Here is a 19,825-nt window from a genome sequence, read left to right as displayed (position 1 = left end):
AATCCCCTTCAGGACCCCCAAAACTCCCCAAATTCCCCCCAGGACCCCCCAAATCCCCCCCAAATCCCCCCCAGGAACCCCCAGATCTCCCCCAGGACCCCCAAAACTCCCCAAATCCCCTTCAGGACCCCCCAAATCCCCCCCAAATCCCCTCCAGGACCCCCCACATCCCACCCAGGACCCCCCAAATCCCCTCCAGGACCCCCAAAACTCCCCAAATTCCCCCCAGGACTCCCCAAATCCCCTTCAGAACTCCCGAAATCCCCTTCAGGACCCCCCACATCCCACCCAGGACCCCCCAAATCCCCTCCAGGACCCCCAAAACTCCCCAAATTCCCCCCAGGATCCCCCAAATCCCCTTCAGAACTCCCCAAATCCCCTTCAGGACCCCCCAAATCCCCCCCAAATCCCCTCCAGGACCTCCCACATCCCACCCAAATCCCCCCCAAATCTCCCCCAGGACCCCCCAAATCCCCTCCAGGACCCCCCACATCCCACCCAGGACCCCCCAAATCCCCTCCAGGACCCCCAAAACTCCCCAAATTCCCCCCAGGATCCCCCAAATTCCCCCCAGGACCCCCCAAATCCCCCCCAAATCCCACCCAGGAGCCCCCAGATCTCCCCCAGGACCCCCAAAACTCCCCAAATCCCCTTCAGGACCCCCCAAATCCCCTTCAGGACCCCCCAAATCCTCTCCAGGACCCCCCACATCCCACCCAGGACCCCCCAAATCCCCTCCAGGACCCCCAAAACTCCCCAAATCCCCTTCAGGACCCCCCAAATCCCCTTCAGAACTCCCCAAATCCCCTTCAGGACCCCCCAAATCCCACCCAGGACCCCCCAAATCTCCCCCAGGACCCCCCAAACTCCCCAAATTCCCCCCAGGATCCCCCAAATCCCCTTCAGAACTCCCCAAATCCCCTTCAGGACCCCCCAAATCCCCCCCAAATCCCACCCAGGAGCCCCCAGATCTCCCCCAGGACCCCCAAAACTCCCCAAATCCCCTTCAGGACCCCCCAAATTCCCCCCAGGACCCCCCAAATCCCCCTCAAATCCCACCCAGGAGCCCCCAGATCTCCCCCAGGACCCCCAAAACTCCCCAAATCCCCTTCAGGACCCCCCAAATCCCCCCCAGGACCCCCCAAATCCCCTCCAGGACCCCCAAAACTCCCCAAATCCCCTTCAGGACCCCCCAAATCCCCTTCAGGACCCCTCAAATCCCACCCAGGAGCCCCCAGATCTCCCCCAGGACCCCCAAAACTCCCCAAATTCCCCCCAGGATCCCCCAAATCCCCTTCAGAACTCCCCGAAATCCCCTTCAGGATCCCCCAAATCCCCCCCAAATCCCACCCAGGAGCCCCCAGATCTCCCCCAGGACCCCCAAAACTCCCCAAATCCCCCCCAAATCCCCTCCAGGACCCCCCAAATCCCCCCCAGATCCTCTCCAGGACCCCCCACATCCCACCCAGGACCCCCCAAATCTCCCCCAGGACCCCCCAAATCCCCTCCAAGACCCCCCAAATTTCCCAAAAGTCCCCCCCAGCCCCACCTGGAGCCGAAATCCCCCTGGGTGTCGCCGGGGGCCAGCGCCAGGAGATCGTCGGCCTTGAGGGGTTTCTCCTTTTTCCGCAGTTTCCGGACGCGGCGCCGCGTTTTCCGGAACGTCACGGCCTGGGGGGACCCCGAAACGTCCCTCTGAACCCCAATCCCCCCAAAATCCCCCCCAAATCCCCCCAAAATCCCCCCCAAATCCCCCCAAAATCCCCTCAAATTCCCACAAATCCCCCCAAAATCCCCTCAAATCCCCTCAAATCCCCCCTCAAATCCCCCCTCAAATCCCCTCAAATTCCCACAAATCCCCCCAAAATCCCCTCAAATCCCCTCAAATCCCCCCCAAATTACCCCCAGTGGTCCCAAATCCCTCCAAAATCTGCCCCAAATGACCCCAAATCCTCTCGAAATCATCCCAAACGACCCCAAATCCCCTCAAATTCCCCCAAAATCTCCCCCAAATCCCCTCAAATCCCCCCAAAATCTCCCCAAATGACCCCAAATTCCCCCAAAATCTCCCTCAGAGACCCCAAAAAATCCCCCAAATCCCAAAAAAAATCCCCCCAAAATCCCAAAATCCCCCCAAATCCCCCCAAAATCTCCCCCAGACCCCAAATCCCCCCAAATCCCCTCAAATCCCCCCAAACGACCCCAAATCCCCCCAAAATCTCCCCCAAATCCCCCCAAAATCCCCCCAGAGACCCCGAATCCCCCCAAAATCTCCCCCAAATCCCCCCAAAATCTCCCCCAGAGACCCCGAATCCCCCCAAAATCTCCCCCAAATCCCCCCAAAATCTCCCCCAGAGACCCCAAATCCCCCCAAAATCTCCCCCAAATCCCCCCAAAATCCCCCCAAATCCCCTCAAAATCTCCCCCAGAGACCCCAAATCCCCTCAAACACCCCCAGAGACCCCAAATCCCCTCAAAATCTCCCCCAGAGACCCCAAATCCCCTCAAACACCCCCAGAGACCCCAAATCCCCCCAAAATCTCCCCCAAATCCCCCCAAAATCCCCCCCAAATCCCCCCAAGTCCCAAAAAAAGTCCTCAAAAAATCCCAAAAAAATCCCCCAAAAATCCCCCTGAACGACCCCAAATCCCCCCAAAATCTCCCTCAAATCCCCCCAAAATCTCCCCCAAATCCCCCCAAAATCTCCCCCAGACCTCAAATCCCCCCAAAATCTCCCCCAGAGACCCCAAATCCCCCCCAAATCCCCCCAAAATCTCCCCCAGAGACCCCCAAATCCCCCCCAAATCCCCCCAAAATCTCCCCCAGAGACCCCAAATCCCCCAAAATCCCCCCCAGAGACCCCAAATCCCCCCAAAATCTCCCCCAGAGACCCCAAATCCCCCCACCCCCCCTCACCATCTCCTCGGGGCTCAGGTACTCCGGGGCCAGGCGGGGGAGGGGCAGCTCCAGGCTCTGGGGGGCGGGGCCGGGGGGGGGGAGGGGCCCGGGCCGGGGGTCCCCCCCCGCGTCCTGCGTCCCCCCCGGGCCCAGGCGGAACGAGGGGCGCGGCGCCGGCTCGTCGTACTGCGGCAGCAGCGCCGCCGCCTGCGGGACGGGGGCCGTATGTCGCGATATATCGCGATACGGCACGATATATCGCGATACGGCATGATGTGTCACGATATGTCGCGATATATCGCGATACGGCACGATATATCGCGATACGGCACGTTGTAATGCGTCACGATATGTCGTGATACGGGCTGGCGCGTCGCGACGCAGCGTGAGGTACATAAGGAGAGCGGCGTATTGTATCGTACACCTGTGATATATCGCGATATACAGCGCTCCGTAACCTGTGATATATCACGATATACAGCGCTCCATAACCTGTGATATATCGCGATATACAGCGCTCCGTAACCTGTGATATATCGCGATATACAGCGCTCTCTAACCCGTGATATATCGCGATATACAGCGCTCCATAACCTGTGATATATCGCGATACACAGCGCTCCGTAACCTGTGATATATCGCAACATACAGCGCTCCATAACCTGTACTATATCGCGATATACAGCGCTCCGTAACCTGTGATGTGTCGCGATATACAGCGCTCCATAACCTGTGATATATCGCGATATACAGCGCTCCATAACCTGTGCTATGTCGCGATGTACAGCGCTCCATAACCTGTGATATATCGCGATATACGGCGCTCTGTAACCTGTGATATATCGCGATATACAGCGCTCCATAACCCGTGCTATATCACGATATACAGCGCTCCCTAACCTGTGATATATCGCGATATACAGCGCTCCCTAACCCGCGGTAACTCCTCGCAGTGCGGGACGCGGATATCGCGACACAGCCGGCGACGTGCGGGATTCCCGCGGGGTATCGAGACAGGAGGCTGGGGTGGGGGCGGAGCCTATTGCGACAGGAGGTGGGGCAGGGGCGGGGCCTATCGCGACAGGGGGCGGGGGCGGGGCCTATCGCGACGGGAGGCGGGGCGGGGCCTATCACGACAGGAGGCGGGGTGGGGCCTATCGCGACAGGAGGCGGGGCGGGGGCGGGGCCTATCGCGACAGGAGGCCGGGGTGGGGGTGGAGCCTATTGCGACAGGAGGTGGGGTGGGGCGGGGCCTATCACGACAGGAGGCGGGGCGGGGCCTATCGCGACGGGAGGCGGGGCGGGGGCGGGGCCTATCGCGACATGTCGTGACGGTACCTGAGGGGCGGAGCCCGGCTCCTGCTCGCCGTAGGGGTCGTAGCCGGGGCGGCGCCGCCGCAGCTCCTGATCCTCCCGCGCCCGCGCAGCCGCCGCCAGCGCAACCTGCTCCAGAACGTCCTCGCCCGACTCCAGAACACCTGGACACACGGACACACACGGACACGGGGGACACGGGGACAGACGGACACACGGGGACAGACGGGGACACACGGAGACACAGGGACAGACGGACACACGGACACGGGGACACACGGACACACGGGGACACACGGACACACGGGGACACACGGACAGACGGACACACGGGGACAGACGGACACATGGACACACGGGGACACAGGGACAGACGGACACACAGGGACACGGGGACAGACGGACACACGGGGACAGACGGACACATGGACACACGGGGACACACGGGGACATGGGGACACACAGACACACGGACACACGGGGATAGACACACGGACATGGGGACACACGGACACACGGGGACACACAGACACGGGGACAGACGGACACAATGTCCCCACTGTCCTCACTGTCCCCAGTGTCCCCACTGTCCCAAATGTCCCCACTGTCCCCCAGTGTCCCCACTGACCCCCAGTGTCCCCAAATGTCCCCCAATGTCCCCAATGTTCCCCAGTGTCCCCAGTGTCCCCAATGCCCCCACTGTCCCAAATGTCCCCAGTGTCCCCAGTGTCCCCAGTGTCCCCAATGTCCCCACTGACCCCCAGTGTCCCCAATGTCCCCAGTGTCCCGTGTCCCCCCTGTCCCCACTGACCCCCAATGTCCCAAGTGTCCCCACTGTCCCCAGTGTCCCCACTGACCCCCAGTGTCCCCAGTGTCCCCCAATGTCCCCAATGTCCCCCAATGTCCCCCAGTGTCCCCACTGACCCCCACTGACCCCGATGTCCCCAGTGTCCCCACTGTCCCCCAATGTCCCCAGTGTCCCCCAGTGCCCCCAATGTCCCCAGTGTCCCCCCTGTCCCCACTGACCCCCAGTGTCCCCAATGTCCCCAGTGTCCCCACTGACCCCCAGTGACCCCAGTGTCCCCCCTGTCCCCACTGACCCCCACTGACCCCCAGTGTCCCAAGTGTCCCCAGTGTCCCCCCTGTCCCCACTGACCCCACTGTCCCCGATGTCCCCAATGTCCCCCCTGTCCCCACTGACCCCTGTCCTTCAGGGTCAGCACCAGCGTTTGTCCCTCGGGGATCGAGGCCGGGTCGTGCTCCACCGTCAGCCCCTGCAGGTCCCGGGCGCTGTAACGCTCCTGGGGGGTGACAGAGGGGTCATGGCCTGTCCCCAATGTCCCCAAACGTCCCCAAACGTCCCCAGTGTCCCTCACCCGCCGCCGCCGCTGGAACTCCTCCTCCACCAAGGGGCTGACACCGAACTCCTGATCCATCTCCTCCAGCAGCTTGGCCTGCAAATCCTCCCGGTCAAACCAGTCTGGGGACACTTGGGGACACTTGGGGACACTTGGGGACACCCCAAAAAAAAAAAGGAACCCGGGGGATTTGATTAAAGGCAAAAAACCGAGCTGAAAATCTCAATTTTTGGCTTAAAATCGGCCCCAAACGGCTCCGGAGTCGTCGGCTTCTTCCTGAAATTCCCCCGGAATTTTTTGGGGAACGTCGTTAAAAATCGGGGTCGGTCCTCAAACGACCCCAAAATCCCCAAAAATCGGGGCAGGATTGGGATTTTAGGGTAAAAATTCACCATTTTGGCACCACGTGGGGGAAATTTAATTCAGGAAAGCGAAATTTAAGGCGTCAAATCGTCGTTTTTAGGGATTTTTTTTGAGGGAATATCCCTAAAAATCGCATTAAAATTCCAAATGTTTAAAAATTTGGAGATAATTTGAGTTTCAGGCTCAAAAATTTCTCATTTTTACTCAAAAATTTGTTTTGAAGGAAAGATTTAAAACCCGAAATTTTGAATTTTTCAGTTTTTTCTACAAAATAATCTTAGGTTTTGTGGTTTTTAGGAAGTTTTTGATTGAAAATATTAAAATTTAACATAAATTTTCCAGCAGCTCCACAATTCCCAAAAATCTTGGACAAAACCGGGTTTTTAGGGGGGGAAAAACCCCAAAAAATCCCATAAAAATCAGAATTTTAGCTGTAAAATCGCTGAAAATTGGGGTAAAAATGCAGTTTTTTGATTGAAATTTGGGGGATTTTGGTTTTTCTGGGTTTTGAGGATTTCTTGGGATTTGGGGGTTTTTTTTCCCACCCTTTTTTCCGCCAGTTCTTTCTCCCTCTGGAGCGCCCGGCTGCGCTCGATCCACGCGGCCGCGTCGTCCAGCCAGGGCTCCTCCTCCCCCAGGGTCTTCACTTTCCTTTTTGGGGGTAAAAATGGCAATTTTGGGGTCCCCAAAACTGCCTAAAATCTGTCCTGAAACCCCAAAATCTTCCTGGGTCTTTTCTTTGTTCCCAAAAATTCAGGATTTTTCTGATATTTATAAAAATTTTCTTTAGGATTTCCAGATTCTGCCCCAAAATTCCCTCCTGGATCCCCCAAAAATCTTTCCAATCCCCCCAAATCTTTTGTGTGGTGCAAAATCCCACCTTGGACCCCAAAATTTCTCCTCAGACCCCTCCAAAATCTTCCCAAATTCCCCCCAAATCCCCTCCCAGCCCCCCCAAATCCTTTCCAGCCCCCCCAAATCCCCTCCCAGCCCCCCCAAATCCATTCCAGCCCCCCCAAATCCCCCCCAAATCCCCTCCCATCCCCCCAAACCTCATCCCAGGACCCCCAAATCCCCTCCCAGCCCCCCCAAATTCTTTCCAGCCCCCCCAAATCCCCTCCCAGCCCCCCAAATCCCATCCCATCCCCCCAAACCTCATCCCAGGACCCCCAAATCCCCTCCCAGCCCCCCAAATCCCCTCCCAGCCCCCCAAATCCCATCCCATCCCCCCAAACCTCATCCCAGGACCCCCAAATCCCCTCCCAGCCCCCCAAATCCCATCCCAGTCCCCCAAACTTCATCCCAGAACCCCCAAACTCCATCCCATCCCCCCAATCCCCTCCCAACCTCCCCAAATCCCCTCCCAGCCCCCCCAAATTCCCCCCAAATCCCCTCCCAGCCCCCCCAAATCCCCTCCAAACCCCCCCAAATCCATTCCCAGATCCCCCAAATCCATTCCCAGCCCCCCCAAACCCCCTCCCAGCCCCCCCAAATCCCCTCCCAGCCCCCCCAAACTTCATCCCAGGACCCCCAAATCCCCTCCCAGCCCCCCAAACCCCCTCCCAGCCCCCCAAACCCCCTCCCAGCCCCCCAAACCCCATCCCCCCAAAGCCCCCCAAACCCCATCCCCCAAAACCTCTCCCATCCCCCCAAATTCTCTCCCATCCCCCCCCAAAACCCATCCCATCCCCCTCAAAGCCCCCCAAATCCCCTCCCAGCCCCCCCAAATACCCTCCCAGCCCCCCAAAACCTCTCCTATCCCCCCAAACTCCATCCCAGCCCCCTGAAATCCCCTCCCATCCCCCCAAATTCCCTCCCATCCCCCCCAAATCCCATCCCATCCCCCCCAAAGCCCCCCAAAACCTCCCCTATCCCCCCAAACTCCATCCCAGCCCCCCAAACCCCCTCCCATCCCCCCCAAATCCCCTCCCAGCCCCCCCAAACCTCATCCCAGGACCCCCAAATCCCCTCCCAGCCCCCCCAAATCCCCTCCCAGCCCCCCCAAACTTCATCCCAGAACCCCCAAATCCCACCCTATCCCCCCAAACCCCCTCCCAGCCCCCCAAATCCCCTCCCATCCCCCCAAATCCCCTCCCAGCCCCCCAAACCTCATCCCAGGACTCCCAAATCCCCTCCCATCCCCTCAAATCCCCTTCCAGCCCCCCAAACCCCCTCCCAGCCCCCCCAAATCCCCTCCCAGCCCCCCCAAACTTCATCCCAGGACCCCCAAATCCCCTCCCAGCCCCCCCAAACCCCCTCCCATCCCCCCAAACCCCCTCCCAGCCCCCCAAACCCCATCCCCCCAAAGCCCCCCAAACCCCATCCCCCAAAACCTCTCCCATCCCCCCAAATTCCCTCCTATCCCCCCCAAAACCCATCCCATCCCCCTCAAAGCCCCCCAAATCCCCTCCCAGCCCCCCCAAATCCCACCCTATCCCCCCAAATCCCCTCCCATCCCCCCAAATCCCCTCCCAGCCCCCCCAAACTTCATCCCAGAACCCCCAAATCCCCTCCCAGCCCCTCAAATCCCCTCCCAGCCCCCCCAAATCCCCTCCCAGCCCCCCCAAACTTCATCCCAGAACCCCCAAATCCCACCCTATCCCCCCAAACCCCCTCCCAGCCCCCGTACCCCAGTTTTTGGTTCAGCAGCCGTTTCTCCTTGGCCGCCGCCAGCTTCTCGCGGATCTCCTCGCGCTGCCGCAGCGCCAGGGGATTGATCACCTCGGCCGCCACCGGGTCCTCCTTGGTGCCCGCCTCTGCCCGGGGGGAGCACCCCGAAATCGGGCCCAGAATCAGCACAGGACACCCCGAAATCGGCCCCAAAATCGGCCCCAAAATCAGCAAAATTGGCCCCAAAATCAGCCCCAAAATTGGCCCAAAAATCAGCAAAATTGGCCCCAAAATCCGCCCCAAAATCGGCCCCAGAATCAGCACAGGACACCCCAAAATCAGCCCCAAAATCGGCCCCAAAATCGGCCCAAAAATCAGCAAAATTGGCCCCAAAATCGGCAAAATTAGCCCCAAAATCGGCCCCAAAATCAGCCCCAAAATCGGCCCCAAAATCGGCCCCTAAATCAGTCCCAACGTTGACAAAATCAGCCCCAAAATCACAACAGGACACCCCAAAATCAGCCCCAAAATCGACCCCAAAATCACCCCCAAAACCAGCACAGGACACCCCGAAATAAGTTCCAAAATCACCCCCCGAAATCAGCATCAAAATCAGCCCGAAATCGGCCCCAAAATCAGAAAAATCAACCCCAAAATCAGCCCCAAAATTGGCAAAGTAAGTCCCAAAATCAGCCCCAGACACCCCAAAATCAGCCCCAGACACCCCAAAATCAGCCCCAGACACCCCAAAATCAGCCCCATAATGGGTAAAATCAGCCCCAGACACCCCAAAATCAGCCCCAAACACCCCAAAATCAACCCCAGACACCCCAAAATCAACCCGACACCCCAAAATCAGCCCCATAATGGGTAAAATCAGCCCCAGACACCCCAAAATCAGCCCCAGACACCCCAAAATTATTCCCAAACACCCCAAAATCAGCCCCAGACACCCCAAAATCAGCCCCAGACACCCCAAAATCCCCCCAAATCGGGGTTTTCCCGCTCACCTTTCTTCACCGCGCTGGTTTCCAGTGGTTTGAGCCCCAGCTTGGCCCGGAGTTTACTGGGAAAGGGAAAAGGGGGTCAGGGGAGGGGTCCCAGGGGAGTTTTTTGGGGTGGGGGGACCCCAAATTTGGGGGATTTTTGGGGGAAAACTCGAGGGGTCTCACTTGGTTTCTTCCACGCTCAAGGAGGATTCGGCTGCTGCGGATTTAGGAGCGGCTGAAAGGGTAATTAATGAATTGGTGTTGATTAATTGGGGTGGGGGAAGATCTGCTGATGATCCCCAAAGTGCTGCCACAGCCAAATCTGCTCCAGAGGCACCAAAATTCACTTAGGCCCCCCAAAAAACCCTTTAAACCCCCAAAATTCTCCTTTAAAACCCCAAAATTCTCATTTAACCCCCCCAAAATTCACTTTAATCCCCCCAAAAACCCCTTTAAACTCCAAAATTCTCCTTCAACCCCTCAAAAATTCTCCTTTAATCCCCCAAAATCCCCTTTAACGCCCCGAAATTCTCCTTTAAAACCCCCAAGATCCCTCTGGAGCCTCCCCCATTTAAATCTGGCCCCCTCAAACCCCCAAATCACCCCCGGCTACATCAAGACCCCCCCAAATCTCCTTAATTGCACCTGAAACCCCCCAAAATTCACCTTCAGACCCTCCCCAAATCCCTCCCCGCCCTCACCGGGCTCCTCCCGCTCCTCCTTCCTCTCCCTCTTGGCTCTCCGCTCGTTCTCGGAGCCTCCCCGGCCATGGCCGCTCCTCCCGGGCTCCTCAGGGCCTCCACGCCGGGAGGAACCGGAGCCTCCCCCGGAGCCACCGCGCTCCCCCCGCGAGCGGCTGCGCTTCCCCCGCCGCTCCCCGCCGCGGTGCCGGTGCTTGCGGTGCTCGCGGGGCCGCCCCGCGCTGCCGCCTCCGCCCGTCCCGGCCGCTCCCGGAGCCTCCTCGGCCGCCTCGGCCCCGCCGCGCTCCCGGTGCTTCTTCGAGGCGCCCATGGCCGCGCCGCCACTTCCGGGGGAGAGCGGGACTTCCGCTCGTTGCCATAGCGACGCTTCCGGCGCTCGGCTACTTCCGGCGGAGCGCGGCGCTGATTGGCTGAGGTTTAGGCGGGACCGTGAGGGCGCTGTGGGATGAACCATTAAGCGCGCGAAGGTAGGAGCGGGGTGATTGTGGCGCCGTCCTGTCCCGCCACAAAGGGCTGGAAACCTCCGTAAGAGGCACCGGGGATCTTCCTACACGGCTGCCGGTGAGGAGGCCCCGTGCGGGCCGCCAGATGGGGGACTCCGTAAATAGCGCACCCCCGGGGTACAACAAAATGGAGGCGTCCAGCGGAGATGAATAGAGCCCGTCCTAAGAGCAAAATGGCGGCTTCTTGGGGGTGCAGCAAAATGGCGGCGCATGGGGGGGACCCCGAAAAGGACGGGGGTGTCGAGAATCCTCCAGGAGAAGAAAAGGGGCGCGCCCCCCATAACTGGCGTCCCGCTGAAGCGTGGTGGCACTCAGGGACTCCAAAATGCGCCCTCAGGGGCTCGGTCCCGCCCCGTTCGCCCTGGGCCGTATCCGGTCCCCCCCCCCGCCTCGTGGCCTTTGATCCACCCGGCCCGGGCGCCTCAGCGGCGCCGGGGGCGGTTCTGGGGGCGTGGCCACAGCCGGGGGTGGGCGTGGCTGAGCCGAGTATAAAAGGCTGGGCCGGGCGTCCCACTCCCGTCACGAGGATTGCGCGGAGGTAGCGGGGGCCCTGAGGGGGTGCGGGGCTCCGGGGGGAATTTCTGGGGTGCGCCAGCAGCTTTTGGCTTCCCCATGAGAATATCGGGGTGCCCGGGGGTTCTTGAAGTGCGCGGGAGGGGCTCGAGATCCCCCTACAAGGGCAGATTTGGGTGTTCAAGGAGGGGCCCTGTGAGGGCGCTGCGGGAGGCCGCGAGACCTTGAAAGATTTTGGGGCCTTCTGGGGCCCCTTGTGACGGTTTTGGGGTCCCCAAAAATGAAAGAGGAGCTTAAAACCCCTCCTAAGAGCATTTTACGGGGATACCGGAGAGGTTTTGGGGTGCGGGCCGCACCTTGGGATTTCTTTAAAAAGAAGGGGCAAAGTTGGGGTTCAAAGTCCCCCTTGAGGGCGCTTGTGGGGGGGGGGGGGGAAAGTCCAACCCCTCCCGAACCCTCTTGGGGTTCCCTGAGGCAGCGGCGGGGGTGTCCCTGAATATTTTGGGGTCGGATTTCTCGCCCAGATGGAGCCCGAGTCGCCGCCCCGGGATCTGGAGCTGTCGGCGCTGGAGGCCGAGAAGGAGCCGATGGCGGCGGCCGAGCCCGAGCCGCAGCGGCCCCGTCCCCACCGCGACCCCATCCCGCCCCCGGAATCGCAGCCGGGCAGCGAGAAGAACGGGCTGGTGATGAAAATCCCCCCCGAGGAAGAAGAAGAAGCGGCTTTAGGAGGAGCCGGAGATTCGGGGAGCCCCAAATTCACGGGGTTGGGCAAGGAGGAGCTGCTGAGGGAGGCCGGGACGGCGCCCTGGGCCCGGGCCCGGATGGTTCTGCTCGTGCTGTTCTGGGCGGGCTGGCTCGGGATGTTGGGGGCCGCCGCTGCCATCGTGGCCCAGGCCCCTCGCTGCCAGCCCCTGCCCTCCAAAGCCTGGTGGGAACTCGGGGCGCTCTACAGAGCACCCCCAAAAGCCTTCGGGGGGAACCTGAAAGGTGAGGGGGGTGGTGCCATGAAGGGTTTTGGGGGGTCCCTTAGGGGTGTGTTGGGGTTGGAGGAGTTTGGGGGGTCTTGAGAGGTTTGGGGGGGTCCCCTGGGGGACTCTGAGGGGTCCCATGGGGAGTTTGGGGGTCTCTAGGGGAGAATTGGGGGAGTTCAGGGAGTCTCCAGCCAGGATTTGGGGAGGTTTTTGATGTCTTTTAGGGTTTTGGGGGGATCCCAGGAGGGTTTGGGGCTCCCCTCAGAGCCTGTAGTGGGGGGAGGCCCCGTTAAGGGACCCCCAAAAGGAATCCAAGGCTGGTTTGGGGGGGGGGATTCATTTCAGTGCCCCCCAGCACCTGTCAGGGGGGTCCTGGGGTTTATTCCCAGGAGGAATTCCCAAAAACAACCCCCAGGATCAGAAAGGATCCCCCACCCCTGCTTAAAAGGGCCTGGGGGGGGAGATGACTCAGCAATTTGGGGGGGTCCCCCCACTTTGGGGGAGTTTTGGGATCTCTGGAGTTCCCCAAAACCTGAGGGAGCCCCCAAATCTTGGGAATTTTGGAGCTTTCCCCAACCCTGGGGTGATTTGTGGGATCCTGGGGGGACTTTTTGGGACCCCTGGGTGGGTTTTGGGGATCTCAGGGGGGGATTTTGGGGTCACCGGTGATGTTGGGGTTGCTCTGTCGGGTCAGATTTGGGGTTCAGCCCCTGTTTTTGTTTTTCCTTCTCCAGGTGTGGAGAAACGTTTGGGGTACCTGAGGGACAAGCTGCAGATGGGGGGGGTGGTGCTGGGCCCCCTGTACCCCCAAAAAGCTTCAGGGGCCAAAATCCCCTCGCTGAAGGAGCTGGACCCGGCCCTGGGCACCATGCAGGACTTCTCTGCCCTCCTGGAGGAGGCCAAGAGCGAAGGTGGGGCTGGGGGGACCCCAAAACTGGGGAGGGGGACCCCAAAACTGGGGAGAGGAACCCCAAAATTGGGGGGAAGTGACGGATGGGGGGAGGCAGAGTGGGGTGAGAGCCCAAATTTGGGGGAGGGGGAGCGCAGAATTTAATGGGGAGCACAAAAATGGGGGAGACACCCCCAAAATGGGATGGGGGGGGACACCCCCAAAATGGGATGATGGGGGGGTAAAGGGTTGGGAATGTGGGGGAGTTGGGGGCTGAATTTGGGGGTTCCCGGGGTTGGGTGTTTGGAGGGGGATCCCCAATAATGGTGGGGGGTTTATGGGGGGGGTTCTGTGATGCTGGGGGGGTTTGGGGGTGCTCTGACCCCCCCATTTCCCCCTCCCCCAGCACTGAAGGTGATCGTGGACCTGACCCCGCACCCCACGGCTGATCGGGTCTGGGGGGCCGCGGCCAACGACGAGGAGGTGCACAAGCAGGTCCAGGTGGGTCTGGGGGGGCCGTGGGGTGGGAGTGGGGGGCTGAGGGAGCCCCCCTGACCCCCCCCGTGCCCCCCCAGGCTGCCATAAGCCATTGGCTGAAGGAGGACATCGCTGGAATCTTCCTGGACGGCATCGAGGAGCTGCCGGTGAGGGGAGGGGGGGGACACACAATGAACTGGGGAGGCGTTTGGGGGGGCTCTGGGTGACCCCCCCCAGTGTTTGGGGGGGCTCTGGGTGACCCCCCATGACCCCCCCGTGTCCCCCCAGCCCAATGTGGTGGCCCAGTGGAGGAACCTGACGGAGCATCAGCCCAGCCCCAGCGGCGTGGCCAGGTCTGACCCCCCCCAAACTCACTGAGCCCCCCCAAAACTCACTGAGCCCCCCCAAACTCACTGAGCCGTCCCCCAAACCTCACTGAGCCGTCCCCCAAACCTCACTGAGCCCCCCCAAACTCACTGAGCCCCCCCCAAAAACTCACTGAGCCCCCCCCAAACTCACTGAGCCCCCCCCAAAAACTCACTGAGCCCCCCCCAAAAACTCACTGAGCCCCCCCCCCCAAAACTCACTGAGCCCCCCCCAAAAACTCACTGAGCCCCCCCCCCAAACTCACTGAGCCCCCCCCAAACTCACTGAGCCCCCCCAAAACTCACTGAGCCCCCCCAAAAACTCACTGAGCCCCCCCCAAACTCACTGAGCCCCCCCCAAACTCACTGAGCCCCCCCAAACCTCACTGAGCCCCCCCAAACTCACTGAGCCCCCCCCAAACTCACTGAGCCCCCCCCCAAACTCACTGAGCCCCCCAAAACTCACTGAGCCCCCCCCAAATCTGCTCCCCCCATCCCAGCACTGACCCCCCCCGCTTTGGGCTCCTTCCCACCCCCATTTTTGGGGTGTTCCCCTGATCCCCCTGCCTGTTTTTGGGGTGCTCCCCAATCCCCCTGCCTGTTTTTGGGGTGTTGGGGGCGCTCCCCTGCTACTCCACCCCCATTTTTGGGGTGTTCCCCTGATCCTCCTGCCCATTTTTGGGGTGCTTGGGGCACTATCCTGATCCCTGCCCTTTTTTTGGGGTGCTGCCCTGCTCCCCCTGCCATTTTTGGGGTGCTGGGGGCATTCCCCTGATATCCCCCCTCATTTTTGGGGTGCTGGGGTTGCTCCCCCACATTTTTGGGGTGCTCCCTGATCCCCCTGCCCCATTTTTTGGGGTGCTGGGGTTGCTCCCCCTCATTTTTGGGGTGCTCCCTGATCCCCTTGCCCATTTTTTGGGGTGCTGGGGTTGCTCCCCATCATTTTTGGGGTGCTCCCCTGCTCCCCCCCCCCCGTTTTTGGGGTGCTCCCCTGACGCTGTCCCGTTCCCAGGGTGCTGGTGGGGGGCACGCGGCTGGAGGAGCCCTGGAAGGTTCCGCGGGACCCCCAGGGGCCGCAGCTGCTGCTGGGGCCCTTCCTGAGACCCCTGCAGCCCAAACCCGAGGCCGAATCCCCCGAAGGAGCCATCAGGGACCTCCTCAACTTCCTCAACTCCCCCAACTCCTCCGTGGGGCTGGGCTGGAGCGTGAGTCTGGCACCCCAAAAACCTCCTTGGCATCCCCAAAACCTCCCTGGAACCCCTAAAAGTCTCCTTAGCATCCCCAAAAACCTCCCCTGCACTCCCCAAAACCTCCATGGAACCCCCAAAACTTCCCTGGAACCCCCAAAAACCTCCCTGGAACCCCCAGAACCTCCTTGGCATCCCCAAAACCTGCCTGGAACTCCCAAAAACCTCCCTGGAACCCCCAAAAACCTCCCTGGAACCCCTAAAAACCTCCCTGGAACCCCCAAAAACCTCCCTGGAACCCCCAAAAACCTCCTTGGCATCCCCAAAAACCTCCCTGGAACCCCCAAAAACCTCCCTGGAACCCCCAAAAACCTCCCTGGCGTCCCCAAAAACCTCCTTGGCATCCCCAAAACCTCCCTGGAACCCCAAAAAACCTCCCTGGAACCCCAAAAAACCTCCCTGGAACCCCTAAAAACCTTCCTGGAACCCCTAAAACCTCCCTGGAACCCCTAAAAACCTCCTTGGCATCCCCAAAACCTCTCTGGAACCCCCAAAAACCTCCCTGGAACCCCCAAAAACCTTCCTGGAACCCCCAAAAACCTCCCTGGAACCCCTAAAAACCTCCCTGGAACCCCTAAAAACCTCTTTGGCATCCCCAAAACCTCCTTGGCATCCCCAAAAATCTCCCTGGAACCCCCAAAACCTCCCTGGAACCCCCAAAAACCTCCCTGGAACCCCCAAAAACCTCCCCTGCACTCCCGAAACCTCACTGGAACCCCCAAAAATCTGCCTGGAACCCCCAGAAACCTCCCTGACATCCCCGAAATCCTCCTTGGTATCTCCAAAAATCTCCCTGGAACCCCAAAATCCCTCCCTGGAGCCCCCAGACCATCCCTAAACCCCCCTGGGACCCCCCAACTTCCCCCTAAACCCCCCAAAATCCCCTCAGACCACCCCAAAATCCCCCCTGGAGCCCCCGGACCACCTCTAAACCCCCCTGGGACCCCCCAACTTCCCCCTAAACCCCCCAAAATCCCCCCCAGGGACTGCCTGCTCCCCCCTAAACCCCCCTGGCACCCCCAGACCTCCCCTAAACCCCCCAAAATCCCTCCCTGGAGCCCCCAGACCACCCCTAAACCCCCCTGGGACCCCCCAACTTCCCCCTAAACCCCCCTGGCACCCCAGACCACCCCAAAATCCCCCCCCGGCCCCCCCAGACCATCCCTAAGCCCCCCAAAATCCCTCCCTGGAGCCCCCAGACCACCCCTAAACCCCCCTGACACCCCCAGACCTCCCCTAAACCCTCCTGGGACCCCCCAACTTCCCCCTAAACCCCCCAAAATCCCCTCAGACCACCCCAAAATCCCCCCTGGAGCCCCCAGACCACCCCTAAACCCCCCTGGGACCCCCCAACTTCCCCCTAAACCTCCCCAAAATCCCCCCCAGGGACTACCTGCTCCCCCCTAAACCCCCCTGGCACCCCCAGACCTACCCTAAACCCCCCAAAATCCCTCCCTGGAGCCCCCAGACCACCCCTAAACCCCCCTGGGACCCCCGAACTTCCCCCTAAACTCCCCTGGCACCCCCAGACCACCCCAAAATGCCCCCCCGGCCCCCCCAGACCATCCCTAAGCCCCCCAAAATCCCCCTCAGGGACTGCCAGCCCACCCCTAAACCCCCCTGACACCCCCAGACCTCCCCTAAACCCCCCTGGGACCCCCCAACTTCCCCGTAAACCCCCCAAAATCCCCTCAGACCACCCCAAAATCCCCCCTGGAGCCCCCAGACCGCCCCTAAACCCCCCTGGGACCCCCCAACTTCCCCCTAAACCTCCCCAAAATCCCCCCCAGGGACTGCCTGCTCCCCCCTAAACCCCCCTGGCACCCCCAGACCTCCCCTAAACCCCCCAAAATCCCTCCCTGGAGCCCCCAGACCACCCTAAACCCCCCTAGGACCCCCCCCAACTTCCCCGTAAACCCCCCCAAAATCCCCTCAGACCACCCCAAAATCCCCCCTGGAGCCCCCAGACCACCCCTAAACCCCCCTGGGACCCCCCCAACTTCCCCCCAAACCCCCACCCCCAAAGCCCCCTCCCATTTTTTGGGGTGCCCGTGCAGGTTTTGGGGGTCCCGGGCGGGGGGTGGGGGGGTGACACGGCCGCTGTCCCCACAGGTGGGGTCCCCGTGGGAGAGCTGGGTGGACCCCAAACTGCGGCTGCAGCAGCTGCTGCTGGTCTGGGGGCTCCCCGGGACCCCCGTGCTGAGCTACGGGGACGAGCTGGAGCTGCAGAGGGGCCCCGTCAACGGAGAGGTACCGGGGGCAAAGGGGGGTGGGAATTTGGGGGGTCCTGGGGGGATTTGGGGGGATTTTGGGGGGACAGGAGATGGGTTTTGGGGGGCTGGAGGTGGGTTTGGGGGATTTTAGTGTGCCTGGGGATGGGTTTTGGGGGATTTTGGGGGGGCTGGAGAATGGGTTTTGGGGCGCTGGGATGGTTTTGGGGGGGATTTTGGGGGACTGGGGAGGTTTTCAGGAGGGGTTTTAGGGGTTTTGGGGTGCTGGAGGTGGGTTTGGGGGATTTTAGTGTGCCTGGGGATGGGTTTTGGGGGATTTGGGGGGAGCTGGAGGTGGGTTTTGGGGGATGTGGGGGGCTGGAGCGATTTTGGGGAGGGGTCTTAGGGGTTTTGGGGTGCTGGGGGCGGTTTTGAGGAGGGGTTTTTGGGGTGCTGGGAGGGGTTTTGGGGGGGTTTGGGGCGTTGGGGGGGTTTTGGGGGGCTGGGGTGGTTTTGGGGAGGGGTTGGGGGGGTTTTGGGGGACTGGGGTGGTTTTGGGGAGGGGTTCGGGGGGTTTTGGGGCGCTGGAATGTATTTGGGGGGGATTTTGGTGTGCTGGGGAGGTTTTGAGGAGGGGTTTTGGGGTGCTGGGGAGGGGTTTTGGGGCATGGAGGGATTTTGGGAAGGGGTTTTAGTGGTTTTGGGGTGCTGGGGGGGTTTGGGGCGTTGGGGTGGGTTTTGGGAGGGGTTTTGGGGCACTGGGGTGGTTTTGGGGAGGCGTTTGGGGGGTTTTTGGGGTGCTGGGGAGGGGTTTTGGGGCATGGAGGGATTTTGGGAAGGGATTTTAGTGGTTTTGGGGTGCTGGGGGGGGTTTGGGGCGTTGGGGTGGGTATTGGGAGGGGTTTTGGGGGACTGGGGTGGTTTTTGGGAGGGGTCTGAGGGGTTTTGGGGCACTGGGGTGGTTTTGGGGGGGATTTTGGGGTGCTGGGGAGGTTTTGAGGAGGGGTTTTGGGGTGCTGGGGAGGGGTTTTGGGGTGTTGGGGAGGGGTTTTGGGGCACGGGGAGGTTTTGGGAAGGGATTTTCGGGGGTTTGGGGTGAGCCCCTGACCCAATTTCCCCGGGTTTTGCCCCAGTTGCTGCCGATGCCGTGGGAAATCGCCGAGGGAATCAAAAGAGGCGAGAACGACACCGAGGTGGGCGGGGCCTGAGGCTGTGATTGACACTTAAGTGTGGGCGGTGCTTATTTGAGGGGCGTGGCTTACTGCCTTTTATGGCGTTCTCGGGGGCGGGACTTTTGAGGGGGGGTCTGGGGGGGATTTTGAGGGTCTGGGAGGGAAATTTGGGACAATTTGGGGGTCTGGAGTGGAATTTTGAGCATCTGAGGGAGATTTGGGGACGATTTTGAAGGTCTGGGGGATTTGGGGGGCATTTAGGGATGATTTTGGGAGTCTGGGGGTGATTTGAGGATGATTTTGGGGGTCTGGGGTGGATTTGAGGACAATTTTGGGGGTCTGGGAGGGATTTGAGGATGATTTTGGGGGTCTGGGGTGGATTTGAGGATGATTTTAGGGGTCTGAGGGATTTGAGGATGATTTTGGGGGTCTGGGAGGGAGTTGGGGATGATTTTGGGGGTCTTGGGGGGATTTGGGAGGTTCTTTAAAGGGTGGGTCCCAGATGGTGTCTTCTTAAAAGAGCAACGCACCCTTAAAAGGGCAACGCACCCGTAAAAGGGCAACACACCCTTAAAAGGGCAATGGCACGTGCTGGGTACTCCACCCCCCCCCACCATGGGGCCGCGTTTTGGGGGTCCCCCCGACCCCCCCCGACCCCCGACCCCTCCTCCATTGCAGCCCCCCGCCGCTCTGGAGCTGTGCCGGGCGCTGTCGTCGCTGCGGCCCCGCGAGCGCTCGCTGCTGCTGGGGGAGGCTCAGGCGGTGAGCGCCGGCGCCGCCATCGCGGTTCTGCGGCGCTGGGACCAGAGCGAGCGGTTCCTGCTGGTGCTGAACCCTCACGGGACGCAGCTCAAACCTTTCTCCGTCAAAAGAGAACCCGAGGACCCCTCCCTGCCCAGCGTGGCCACCCTGCGCTACAGCACCGGCTCCGTCGCCGCCGGCAACCCCGAGCTGCAGCTGGAGACCCTCAAGGTGGGGGGGTACGAGGGGGTCCTGCTCAGCTTCCCCTACGTCCGTCAGTGACCCCCCAAAACCGCCCCCAGCCCCTCCCCCGGCGGCTTCGGGACCCCCATTTTGGGTGGGGGTCTCACGCTCGGCTCCCCTCACTGGTTTTGTTGGGTTCTCATCCCGGTTCCGCTCCCCGCTCTGAGGTTTGGGGGGGTTTTTTCCCACCCCTGTTTTGTTTTGGGGGTTTTTCTTCTTGGGGTGCCCCCCAAAATATGGAATAAATGAATTGCATTTGTG

At 60.9% G+C, this 19,825-nt stretch overlaps 2 protein-coding genes across 5 annotated transcripts in view; one reads left to right on the top strand and one right to left on the bottom strand.

Annotated features, from left to right (window-relative positions):
• The window catches only part of SART1 (spliceosome associated factor 1, recruiter of U4/U6.U5 tri-snRNP), a 23,461-nt gene extending 12,774 nt beyond the window's left edge, over positions 1–10,687 (bottom strand). For both annotated transcript variants that reach the window (XM_086870990.1, XM_086870991.1), the window contains exons 1-10: positions 10,234–10,687; positions 9,716–9,767; positions 9,554–9,609; positions 8,563–8,689; positions 6,479–6,584; positions 5,589–5,666; positions 5,414–5,513; positions 4,237–4,376; positions 2,917–3,105; positions 1,550–1,671 (exon numbers count right to left, since the gene is read on the bottom strand). In XM_086870990.1, coding sequence (XP_086727116.1) covers positions 1,550–1,671; positions 2,917–3,105; positions 4,237–4,376; positions 5,414–5,513; positions 5,589–5,666; positions 6,479–6,584; positions 8,563–8,689; positions 9,554–9,609; positions 9,716–9,767; positions 10,234–10,687 — 1,424 coding nt within the window. The remainder of the gene's footprint in view (positions 1–1,549; positions 1,672–2,916; positions 3,106–4,236; positions 4,377–5,413; positions 5,514–5,588; positions 5,667–6,478; positions 6,585–8,562; positions 8,690–9,553; positions 9,610–9,715; positions 9,768–10,233) is intronic.
• SLC3A2 (solute carrier family 3 member 2) lies at positions 10,646–19,825 on the top strand. 3 transcript variants are annotated; one of them, XM_086871018.1, is made up of 10 exons: positions 10,646–10,794; positions 11,774–12,236; positions 12,955–13,131; positions 13,516–13,610; positions 13,685–13,753; positions 13,875–13,939; positions 14,964–15,156; positions 17,311–17,448; positions 18,542–18,601; positions 19,259–19,825. In XM_086871018.1, exons 2-10 carry the CDS (start codon positions 11,774–11,776, stop codon positions 19,601–19,603), a joined length of 1,605 nt encoding a protein of 534 aa, XP_086727144.1. In that variant the 5' UTR covers positions 10,646–10,794; the 3' UTR covers positions 19,604–19,825. The 3 variants fall into 3 exon arrangements, with proteins under 3 accessions (XP_086727144.1, XP_086727143.1, XP_086727145.1); XM_086871017.1 differs by lacking the exon at positions 10,646–10,794 and adding an exon at positions 11,143–11,274; XM_086871019.1 differs by lacking the exon at positions 10,646–10,794 and adding an exon at positions 11,260–11,322.

The sequence above is a fragment of the Cyanistes caeruleus genome, chromosome 34, assembly GCF_971803275.1.
Source record: "Cyanistes caeruleus chromosome 34, bCyaCae1.hap1.1, whole genome shotgun sequence".
Classification (NCBI taxonomy): Eukaryota; Metazoa; Chordata; class Aves; order Passeriformes; family Paridae; genus Cyanistes; species Cyanistes caeruleus.
The sequence above is the reverse complement of the archived record's forward strand: the minus strand, read 5'-3'. Positions and strand labels throughout refer to the sequence as shown.

Excerpts from the sequence above, each read along its gene's own strand:
- SLC3A2 (XM_086871018.1), top strand. The coding sequence starts at position 11,774 with ATGGAGCCCGAGTCGCCGCCCCGGGATCTGGAGCTGTCGGCGCTGGAG. Across the intron at positions 13,132-13,515 it reads GGAGGAGGCCAAGAGCGAAG|CACTGAAGGTGATCGTGGAC; the intron begins GTGGGGCTGGGG and ends CCCCTCCCCCAG. Across the intron at positions 17,449-18,541 it reads GGGGCCCCGTCAACGGAGAG|TTGCTGCCGATGCCGTGGGA; the intron begins GTACCGGGGGCA and ends GTTTTGCCCCAG.